The sequence below is a fragment of the Onychostoma macrolepis genome, chromosome 04 (genome assembly GCF_012432095.1).
Source record: "Onychostoma macrolepis isolate SWU-2019 chromosome 04, ASM1243209v1, whole genome shotgun sequence".
In the NCBI taxonomy this organism is placed as follows: Eukaryota; Metazoa; Chordata; class Actinopteri; order Cypriniformes; family Cyprinidae; genus Onychostoma; species Onychostoma macrolepis.
In genome coordinates, this window is record NC_081158.1 from 9,732,650 (window position 1) to 9,744,140 (window position 11,491).

The 11,491-nt window shown below is 38.3% G+C and overlaps 1 protein-coding gene across 2 annotated transcripts; it reads right to left on the minus strand.

Annotated features, from left to right (window-relative positions):
• Positions 1-841: 841 nt before the first annotated feature.
• LOC131538750 (gastrula zinc finger protein XlCGF26.1-like) lies at positions 842-10,749 on the minus strand. Of its 2 annotated transcripts, XM_058772835.1 has the most exons (4): positions 10,626-10,749; positions 9,519-9,647; positions 3,631-4,784; positions 842-1,138 (listed from the first exon to the last, which is right to left on the minus strand). In XM_058772835.1, the coding sequence occupies exons 2-3, from the start codon at positions 9,601-9,603 to the stop codon at positions 3,649-3,651; spliced, it is 1,221 nt and encodes a 406-aa protein (XP_058628818.1). In that variant the 5' UTR covers positions 9,604-9,647; positions 10,626-10,749; the 3' UTR covers positions 842-1,138; positions 3,631-3,648. The 2 variants fall into 2 exon arrangements, with proteins under 2 accessions (XP_058628818.1, XP_058628817.1); XM_058772834.1 differs by having other exon boundaries at positions 843-4,784.
• Positions 10,750-11,491: the final 742 nt, after the last annotated feature.

Sequence of the window (11,491 nt, forward strand, 5' to 3'; positions counted from 1 at the left end):
TCAGTGCCTGTGTGGTGACTATAAAAGTGAGAAGTGTTTGGCTCCTTGAGATGCATCATCCTTGGTACCGCCCCTTTGTGACATGTTGAATGAGGGCTAGTATTTGGGTTATCCTCCTGTCTGTCATGCGTGCTGGCTGTTGGCCAGTTCTCAGGTTAGTCCCTGTTTTAAAGATGCCTTTTGCCTGTTCAATGGAAAGGCTTATTATCTTGTTTGTTCTCAGACATGGGTCTGCAAGTAGCTGTAATCCTGCGTGGTGAGCGACCATGTGTATTGCAGCATTGCACCATTTCCTTGGTATGTATGTAGTTTATTGTTTGTTTTTAACAAGTTTTATGAGTAACTTTTTCTGTTCGATGTCCGGCAGGTTGATTGCACGTCCAGGGGTTTTCAGTGATCTTAATTGAAGCCTAACAACTGACGAGTAACTGACTGCACTGCTGCTCTGTTTTGTCTTTGTGGTGTTATAGTTTTAACAGTTTTGTCTGGAACTCACCTGGGTCCATTCTGTTACTTTGTTTATTTCTGTTTGAAGCACTGGCACTGGATTGTGCTGGTCTGCGTGTGAGTTAGCTGGCAGGCTAAATTTCTGTAATACGGCTGCTCTTTGCCATTGTATTCCCCTCCTCTGTACCAGTGGCTGTGTTTGTTTGTGCTTTGGTGTTTTTGTGTGAACTGTTATTGAATTTGACTTGATTTGTGTGTGTGTGTGTGTGTGTGTGTGTGTGTGTGGATTTGGGTCAATTTTCACAATATTAAACACAAAAATTATAAAAATTTACACTGTTTATCACACTAGTGTGCTTTAATGTGTAATCAGGAAGTTTGCTTTTATTTTGTACAAAATTGCAAAAGTCATACTTCTCAAAAATGGCCGGCCATTAAAAGTAAAAAAAAAAAAAGGCCTCTGCTCGTCTTGTCCACTACCCTGTGGTTTATAAAATGGGCCTCCAAAGCATTTTCTCCCATCAGGACAACTCCACTGTAGTCTATTGCTTCAACAAATGCAGATCAAGTTCTGCATTTGTTGCAGAGTATGTGAGTGGAGTGAAGCAGCAACAATTTCCCCTCCATGCTCCAAGCATTCAATAATCGCTCCAGGTTCACCATTTCCTGCTCCCGCACCACTCCTCGCTCACTGATATCAGAAACACTAAAGTATTTCAGTTAAACTAATGTTTAAAATATCACAGTTCTGTTCATAACATATTAAAATAAAATAACAGGAGAATAGTTTCAAAGTGGCTTATAGGAACACTAGTGTGTAAACTTTTTTCCTACCAGACGACAAGCTAATTACATGGTTGTCAGAATTAAAAGCTATCATTGCTGCTTTTTTCAGTGCAAATTTAGTTTGTGAAGGATGCAAATAACAGCATGGTTTCATCAGTTATTTTACCTACGGATCGCAGCATTTCTTACAGATTTCTGCTCATTCGCAATTGGATACATGAGGAGCACTGTAAGATTACATTTATTTGAATGCATTATTGAGAGGGATTGCGTGTGAATAAGTGTTGTACCTGTTTAAATCCCAAAAATATTCAGTATCTAGAAGGAACAAACAAATTCTTTGAACTATAACTTCCCACTCACGTCCATTGTGGTCAGCACAACCTTCACATTCTTTCTGATTTGAGTGATCCATCTGTATCAAGTTAGCTAAATATGCAAATTTTTGCTAAATAAGCAGTTATATTATAGGCCGTTGGCATGAATTGTAATCGTAATGGAGCACTCCTGGAGCGAGTGAAAAATCCATTCAAAATCTCACCGCTCACATACTCTGATTTGTTGAAGCAACTAATGTGGTTTGTTAGTTGGTTAATCTGGTCTTCCACTTGCATTATAATTAAAGCACAACTTACAGCAGAATTTAAAATTCAAACTGCAGTCTCTCTCACTTTCTGCCTTTCAGAAATTTAGGACATTGGTTCCATGTGAAATCAGGATTTCCGATTTTTAAATCTTGGACCCCTTCTTCCCTTTCACCAGGTCTGTCACCAAGCAAATCTTCTATTTCTCACTGCCGTAGCAACGGCGTTTTCCACCATTCCCAAATCAGCCCTCCAACTAATTCTTACTGCCACAGCAGTCATTTCTAACCCATCAGTCATTACAGCAGCAGTCTTTTCCTCCAATATAATTTGCGAAAAATTGTCTTCAATGTAGCTGCCCATAGCTAAACTAAACTTGATCGAACTTGGGCAGGTGAACTCGTCAACGTCTTTTAGTGCATCTTAAGTGACACCCTGTTGATTCGGGCCACGTCTTGCCCATTTTGAGCACTATCGCTCGGCACTAAGATTCTCTAGTATTCCCCTACAACACTGGCTGCCTGTCATGTGTCATATTCAGTGTATGATAACTGCTCATCACATTTAAAGGCCGTAACAGTCTTGCTCCTATGTAAATCTCAGATCTCAGTTGTCTGGAATACACCTATAATCAATGGGAACAAGTAATTTTGTTCATTTTATGTCAATTTATAATCTTCCAGTTACATTGTTTTTCCCAGCAAGGTAAAAGTTTGACTAATATTTTGACTGAGGAATCGACACATGAAATTGAGTGACATACTCAATAGGAACATACTGTAGGGAATCTACAACAAACATTCAATATTTGAAACTACAGCAAAGCAGACGGTCAGGTATGGCCACAGAAGTACAAATGCACAAAAGGGGGGGCCCATGAAAAAAAGGTTGGAAACCACTGGTGTAATGTAATCACTGTATGTGCAAACACTGTGTAACATCGACTACCACAAGTCTAATCTTTATGTAACTCCATCATTCCAAATTGCAAGACTGTAGGATGGCGGGACCAGCGCTACATTTCTTTGACCACCCATTCCCACCTGCAGTAAAGGTAACCCAGAGCTGTGTAGCCTCCAACGCTGCCGTCTATACCACACCACATGTTGCCATGGTTTCACTTGTTTTCATGCAGGCGCAGTGAAGAAAAAAAAACGCTCGTAGCTTCGTAGCTTGCGCGATAAGAATTTGGCTCAAAATTGGACGAAAATTGTACAGTGTATGCCCAGCTTAATATACCTACCAGCCAATCAGAAATTAGAATTTGTTGTTTCTGGGTAAATTACAGGATCCTGCTGCAAGCACGTTTGTTACTAGACAACATAGATGGGCACACACACAGAGTGGAAATTGGAAGAACAAGATCCGATGACTGCAGTACCCCTTCACGTTTTCTTTTTTAGCATTTTGATTTTACGATACCTGGTCAAAATCACTTGCCTGTCATTAAAGATAGTGAGAGCTGATGTTGGTAATTTTATTTGGATCTTTATCGGATTTACAAATTGTTATAATTTCTATTTGTGCTGGTTAATTATGAGCAATAGGTAAATCTAAACTGCTATTAAAAATTTGACAGAATTGGGTGTGGCCGAGGGGCTGCTGCTGCAAATATTTAAGAGGCTCCTCCCCTAACAGATATAATCTCACTCCAAACTTTTGGTAAAACTTGAGAGCCCTGAAAGAACACAAACAGGGTCTCACATTTGCATGACTTTTCACATGTATCTGTGTGATGGCAAAAAGGTTTTTCTTACACTGACTACAATTGAATGTCTACCAAAATGAATGTGCAGATGAATGTAGAAATTACTTAGTTTTCTAAACCTCGTCACACTAAAGAAAACGGCAATTTCTTCCCAGAATGTGTTTTCAAATGACGTTTCATGCTGCTTTGACATGTGAAACTCTTCTCACACTGAGGACACTTGTAAGGTCTCTCTCCAGTGTGAGTTCTCATGTGAATGTCAAGGTATTCTTTAACCCTGAAACTCGTTCCACACTGTTCGCAGGTGAAAGGTTTCTCTCCAGTGTGAATTCTTATGTGAATCTTCAGGCTATCTTCTCTTGAGCAACTCTTTCCACAGTGATGGCACATGAACGGTTTTTCTCCGATGTGAATTTTAACATGATTCTTAAGGTGATTTGTGTCTGTGAAACTCCTTTCGCACTGATGACATTTAAAACTGTTCTCTCTTGAGTGAATCTTCATGTGATTATTGAGGTTTACACTATATCTGAAACTCTTTCCACACTGAACGCATGAGAATGGATTCTCTCCAGTGTGACTTCTTGTGTGAGTCTTAAGGTTCCCTTTATACGTGAAACTCTTCCCACACAGTTTGCAGGTGAAAGGCTTCTCTCCAGTGTGAATGATCATGTGGACATCAAGGGTTCTTTTCCGTGTGAAACTCTTTCCACACTGAGGACATATTACCGGCTTCTTTTCAGTGTGAATTATCATGTGATTCTGAAGACCTCCATTTTGTGTGAAACTCTTCCCACACAGTTTGCAGATGTAAGGTCTCTCTCCAGAATGAATTCTCATGTGGTCTTTAAGATTTGAACTATGTTTGAAACTTTTTCCACACTGATCACATACAAATGAACTCTCTCCAGTGTGACTTCTTATGTGAGTCTTAAGGTTTCCTTTATACGTGAAACTCTTCCCACACAGTTTGCAGGTGAAAGGCTTCTCTCCAGAGTGAATGATCATGTGGACATCAAGGGTTCTTTTCCGTGTGAAACTCTTCCCACACTGTTGGCAGGTGAAAGGTCTCTCTCCAGTATGAATTCTCATGTTGGAATAAAGGTTTGTAGTTTGTGCTTTTTTGGGTGAGCAAGTCTTTTCAGTCTGTGAGCAACTAATCGATTTTTGTTCAGTTTTGAAATCATGCTGTTTCTCATTTTTATCTTTCTCTTCGGTTTCATTCAGTTCTTGACTCTCCTCTTTCAGTGCCATCAGGTCTGAGGTGAAATAAGAAAAATGCAAGTTAACACCAGTTTAATGGCATAAAGCAACAGTCTAGACTAGAACATTTAGACTAGTGCTGTTAATAAATAAAATAACTGAAAATACACTGAACAAAATGATAAAACGCAACACTTTTGTTTTTGCCCCCATTTTTCATAAGCTGAACTCAAAGATCTACGCCTTTTTCTATGTACACTAAAGGCCTATTTCTCTCAAATATTGTTCATAAATCTGTGTTAGTGAGCACTTCTCCTTTGCCGAGATACTCCATCCACCTCACAGGTGTGGCATATCAAGATGCTGATTAGACAGCATGATTATTGCACAGGTGTGACTTAGGCTGGCCACAATAAAAGCCACTCTAAAATGTTCAGTTTTACTGTACTGTATTGTATTACTGTATCCCAAACATGCTCAATGGGTGACATGTCCGGTGAGTATGCTGGCCATGCAAGAATTGGGATGTTTTCAGCTTCCAGGAATTGTGTACAGATCCTTGCAACATGGGGCCGTGCATTATCATGCTGCAACATGAGGTGATGGTCGTGGATGACTGGCAGAACAATGGGCCTTCAGGATCTCGTCACGGTATCTCTGTGCATTCAAAATGCCATCAATAAAATGCACCTGTGTTCATTGTCCATAACATACGCCTGCCCATACCATAACCCCACCGCCACCATGGGCCACTCGATCCACAACATTGACATCAGCAAACCGCTCACCCACACGACGCCATACACGCTGTCTGCCATCTGCCCTGTACAGTGAAAACCGGGATTCATCCATGAAGAGAACACCTCTCCAAAGTGCTAGACACCATCGAATGTGAGCATCTGCCTACTCAAGTCGGTTACGACGACGAACTGCAGTCAGGTCGAGCCCCCGATGAGGATGACGAGCATGCAGATGAGCTTCCCTGAGACAGTTTCTGCAGAAATTCTCTGGTCTCAGATGATCTTGGAGGTGAAGATGCTGGATGTGGAGGTCCTGGGCTGGTGTGGTTACACGTGGTCTGCGGTTGTGAGGCCGGTTGGATGTACTGCCAAATTCTCTGAAACACCTTTGGAGACGGCTTATGGTAGAGAAGTGAACATTCAATTCATGGGCAACAGCTCTGGTGGACATTCCTGCAGTCAGCATGCCAATTGCACGCTCCCTCAAAACTTGCGACATCTGTGGCATTGTGCTGTGTGATAAAACTGCACTAAAATGTTCATCTAAAATGAGAGGCCTTTTATTGTGGCCAGCCTAAGGCACACCTGTGCAATAATCATGCTGTCTAATCAGCATCTTGATATGCCACACCTGTGAGGTGAATGGAGTATCTCGGCAAAGGAGAAGTGCTCACTAACACAGATTTAGACAGATTTGTGAACAATATTTGAGAGAAATAGGCCTTTTGTGTACATTGAACAAAATTCATTTTTCATGAGCTGAAGATCTGACTTTTTCTGTGTAATTTCACATTGAATCTTCAAATTCATGTAAAATAACAACGGTTATGTATTTATGTAATTTAAAATCTGGTTTAAATGTTTTTTGTGTGTGTGTGTGTGTGTGTATTTCATGTGCATTTAAAAATGTGGTTTAATGGCATCTTTTACCAAGTAGCCTGTTGATAATGAAGACCAGTCTCACTGATACAAATAATGCTACTGATCTGTCTCCATTAAATGCATTTTCCTAACAATTTTAGCCATTACTTATGTCTATAATTAATGGCTAAAATTGTTAGGAAAAATGTTAGGACAATTAGGGTAAACGTACCATTTATTAATTTTTTTAGATCAGATTATAGAAAGAAAAAAAATCACTTATTTGTCTTAACCAATTGATATGTTTGTTACTATATAGACCCTTTTTGCGCCGACGTCACGATTACGTCACCGAGCTAGCTGGAGGCAAAACAAAGGGAAAACTGGAGACGGCCCATTCAAACCAGCGCAGATTCGGCTACATGAGGAGCGTAAATATCATCTTGTTGTGATGTTGGATGCAAGAATCGATGTAGTAGAGGCTCCAATTTGACATTTTAACACATACCTGCTGCCACTCCCAGACAGAAAAACCGACGACAGCTGTGGTTAAATGAGATAAAACGAGCGGATTGGACAGAAACTATCGTCAAAAATGCTTGCGTTTGCAGCGCACACTTCTTATCATAAAAGGTTAAATAAAGTATTGTCTTTTGTGGTTATGGTTTGTGTTACGTGTCTAAAGATTTCTTATGCATCTCACAACTATGAAATAATGTCTGTGTGCAACTGACGATGTATATGCTTAATCATTTGTAATTGTTGTGATTGATAGTGGCTGGACTTTCTAAGAACTTTTTTTTATAAGAATAATCAAATACAGAAAGTTCAAAATTAGTTTCTGGAATTTTTATTTCTAGAAACTATTCACATCTTCCTTTAAATTTACTGTATGTAAAGTATTGCAAACTTAACTTACATAATTTACAGGATGTATATACACTTTAAAATAACTATTTGGCCATGATACATACATCTTCAAATAATATATCCATCACATTGAATTTTTAACTTTTTGTATTTTGGCCCAGTTCACTCTCACGTAACATTAGCTGTAAAAATAGCCTGCTGAAGTTGAAATATATGTACATCTTCATGACTAGATAGACAGATGAGTTTGTCTTTACTACTCGTTAGGTTTCTCTAATGAGTCACTCAATCGAAGGTAACGTTAATCCTGTCAGATCGTCCATCCATGAGCATAGGGTCGGCCAATCTGACTTTGTCCGTTAAAGTTAACTTATTTAAATAACAATCATGGTCCTGCACAGTGAGTGATTTTCTCCAGCCATTGTTAAAAAAACAAAGGTAAACAAACTTCATAGCTAGCGTTAGTGAAGCGGTCAGTGGAATCTTTCTGCCTCCAGCTAAGCCCCGCCCACAGAAAAACGTCACATTGTTTACTAACAGAAAAAGGGTCTATACCTCCTATAATTTCAAGTCAATCAGACCATCACACACTGAGATATGAGTCTCCATGTGTTCACTGTCTGGCAGCCATTTTGAAAGCTGTCTGAAAACTTTCACCAAAAGAGGAGCCCCTTAAATGTGCATTTTTTTTAGATGTTTAAGCCTTTATTTTTGGGTAAATTTCACTACTTATTGTAAAATTTAGAGATTAATGTTCAGACTTTTGCATATTATAACCTGGAACTTGAATGTGGTAAATAATTACATTAGATCCAAAAGATAGTTTTAGCAACACAGCGCAGTTGCTACAGAACGCAGTTAGCTGACTAGCTGTATAAGATTGTGTGCTACGCTAACATATTACTTCAAAGGCATTACCGGCTTGTGCTTTTACATCCATAATATTATAAATTGACAGTTTATTGCTGGTCTGTGGTTTTATACTGCTGTAATTCTTAAAGATTTCATATTATTGTAAGGTAAGTTTAAAGGGTGCACTACTATGAAAATCACAGCTTCAGTGTGACATCAATAAGAAAAAGTATAATTTCATAGATATTGTTAATAATAGTTGTTCATATTTAAATATGTATGAACTTAATACATGACCTAGATTATTTATTTAGCAAAAATCCTGTCATTTTAGTAAATATTACATGAAATTTATTGAAATTTGTTGCCTGCTCCAATTAAGCTCAGTGTGCTCTCTTTAAGCTCTTCCACATTGAACGTCTGTGTAAATACTTCATAAACAGACTTTAAATATTAACTGAAGGCTGTCACTTTAAGTAAAGTTAATCGATTTTCTATGGATTCTGTGACTCAGATCTGCAGACTGAATCTGATCTTTGGCAACTATAGCATCAACTTCTCCAGACTGTAAATCTGTGGAAAATCGGGGCAAAAATCATGTAGTGTACTCCAGCCATAAGAGACTATAGATGAGTTGACGTCCATTTAAAAAGTGGTTTCATAATGAGGCTAGTTTCTGTGTTCATCCCCATGAATTAAATGTTTTATTGGCTTGTTTTATTTGATTTTTGAATGTGTTACTTAGCTGAACGTGGACTAGCCTAGATGTTGCAATGTGCTTAGATGAAGAGCGTATCCAGCAGATATTCTCCAAAATGGCGCTACGATGACGTAGAGAAGACAAACTGTTGAATAAAGTCGTCATTTTTGTTATCTTTGCATACAAAAAGTTTCCTCGTAGCTTCGTAAAATTACAGTTGACAGACTGATGTCACATGGACTACTTTGTCGATCATCTTGGTACGTTTCTGGACCTTGATCGTGTAAGGACCCTTGGGTCTGAGAGCTCTCAGATTCAAACAAAAATATCTTAATGCGTGTTTTCCGAAGATAAACAGAGGTCTTACGGACTTGAAACGACATGAGGGCGAGTAATTAATGACAGGATTTTCACTTTTGGGTGAACTAACCCTTTAAGTGTGATCTCTGATTTTAGAGAAAAAAAAAGTAGTGCTTGAAAAGTACTTAAAAGTAATGCACTTAATTTTGCAGTGTATGAACCCGGTTACTTTCAGTTTAATTTGTGGCAGTTAGCACATCAGCTATATCTGCGGTGAAACGTCTAGCATTAGCGCGGTCATAACATTAACATTTCTCGATGAGTTAAAATTTGCATGTGTGGCTTTAGCAAGCGTTATATTATATATAAAATGTACACTGAAAAAAATTATACTGGAGTTTTCTGTAGAGCTGGACATTTTAATCAGGATCAAATGAGTGAGTTCAGCTTTGAGAATGAAAACAAACCTGTTTTTTCCTCAGTATCTTCATGTTTGACTCTGAATACTTCTTCAATCTTAATATCTTCACTCTCCTCTTTAATAAACGCCATCTTTACTGCAGTGCGTCACGTGGATCTCAGTTGAGTTTATCTGTCTGGTTAATGTGAGAATAATTAACAGAAAGAAAAATGACTGCAAATTAAATCTCTGGGTGCGTCTCAATCAGCTCCCTACTTCAGTAGTCAGTCAGAGAGAGAGTTAAAGGGATAGTTCACCCAAAAATGAAAATTCTGTCATCATTTACTCACCCTCAAGTAGTTCCAAACCTGTATGAATTTCTTTATTCTGCGGAACACAAAGGAAGATATTTTGAAGAAAGTTTGTAACCAGGCTGTTTTGGGGCACCATTGACTTGCATAGTAGGAAAAAAAAAACTATGGAAGTGAATGGTGCCCCAGAATTGCTCTGTTTCCCACATTCTTCAGAATATTTTCCTTTGTGTTCAGCAGAACAAAGACATTCATACAGGTTTGGAAATACTTGAGGGGGAGTAAATGACGGAATTTTCATTTTTGGGTGAACTATCCCTTTAATGGCCTTAAATTGCCTGATATACATTTCAAATTAATTAAAGGACACAATTATATACAAGGTTCACATTTGTATTAAGATTGTTGTAATATTTACTTATTTGTTATATCTAATAAATTCCACTTTCATTAAAACATTTGCAGTTGGTTTGTAAAAGTTGTGTTTGTTGTTCGTTACTGTTGTTATAAGCTGACTCGAGCGATTCAAAACAGTGAATCATTTTTAGAATCGACTCAGTTGACTCAGAGTTTCAGAAAGCTTCGTTTCTCCATCACTACTTTCCAGTGACTGTTTAAGATAAACTTTACGATAAAGAGCTCGTGTTTCAGATAAACCGGTTCACTATGTAGGGAGCGAAATGAGACGCACCTTTTCTGTTACTCGTGTGATTTACACGCATCAAATACCCTTCGTTAATATCACTAGATAAAGCATTACAATGTTACACTGGTTAACAATTAATTTCACAGTTTTATGTACAATTCTCTCAACGAGCTTAGCTGATTGAAACGCTTGAAACAAACAAACTAAAAGCGCTCACCTTTGTTCAGCAGAATCACCGACGCGGGGCGCGGCGCGGCCTTATGACGTCACATCGCCACGCCAAAATAAAAGTCTTTGAAATTTACATTAGAAAATAAATATAATTCGGTAAAGGATGAATTGCAGAGCTAGCAAAAATATTTTTTAACTAGTTTACTGAAACCGAATTCTCATGTCTATGTATTCATCTTATCAGTGGCGGTTCTACTGGCGGTTGAATTACTCTCTGGGCGAGACCCCTCTTAGCGCCCCCAAATAAAAATATTTTGCACAAACAGCCATGTTTTACTATAACAATATAAGTGTAAGACAAGCTTATATTTCTCAATTGCACAAATCCTTCCGTTTGGGTGTGTTCTCATAAGAACTCACATAAGATCGACTGAACTGAAACCTTTCAATTTAACTAATTATAAAAATGTGCTGTTGTTGGCTGCCACAATAATGGCAAGAAGCTTAAGGAAGTACTTGCGTGTCTGGTACTGTATGCATGGCTTGCAGCAGTGCTTAAATTAAAATACTGTGTTTGAAATAATAAAATAATGTGTGCTTTTATCATTTTGTGGAAAAAACCCTGTGAACTTCGCCCCGATCGGGAGCTGTTGTGGTACATAGAGTACATATGACGCCACTCTGTATGCGGATCGGCGGTTAGCAAGAAACTGGTTCCTCAACAAAAAGCCAATAGGATTTTTCCATAGGCTTTTGGATCATTGCAAAAAATAAGCTCTGTGTTCAATCATAGTTTATGAAACTTTCACGTTTTGTCCATCAAGATAACCTTCACAAAATAATATAACTTTGATGAATTTTGAAGCCTAAATAAAAGCTCCAGAACTAAAAAGCTAAACTTAGGCTATAAAC

Coding starts and splice junctions, on each gene's coding strand:
- LOC131538750 (XM_058772835.1), bottom strand. CDS start 9,603: ATGGCGTTTATTAAAGAGGAGAGTGAAGATATTAAGATTGAAGAAGTA. Junction 4,785..9,518: donor AGATACTGAGGAAAAAACAG/GTTTGTTTTCAT, acceptor ATTTCACCTCAG/ACCTGATGGCACTGAAAGAG.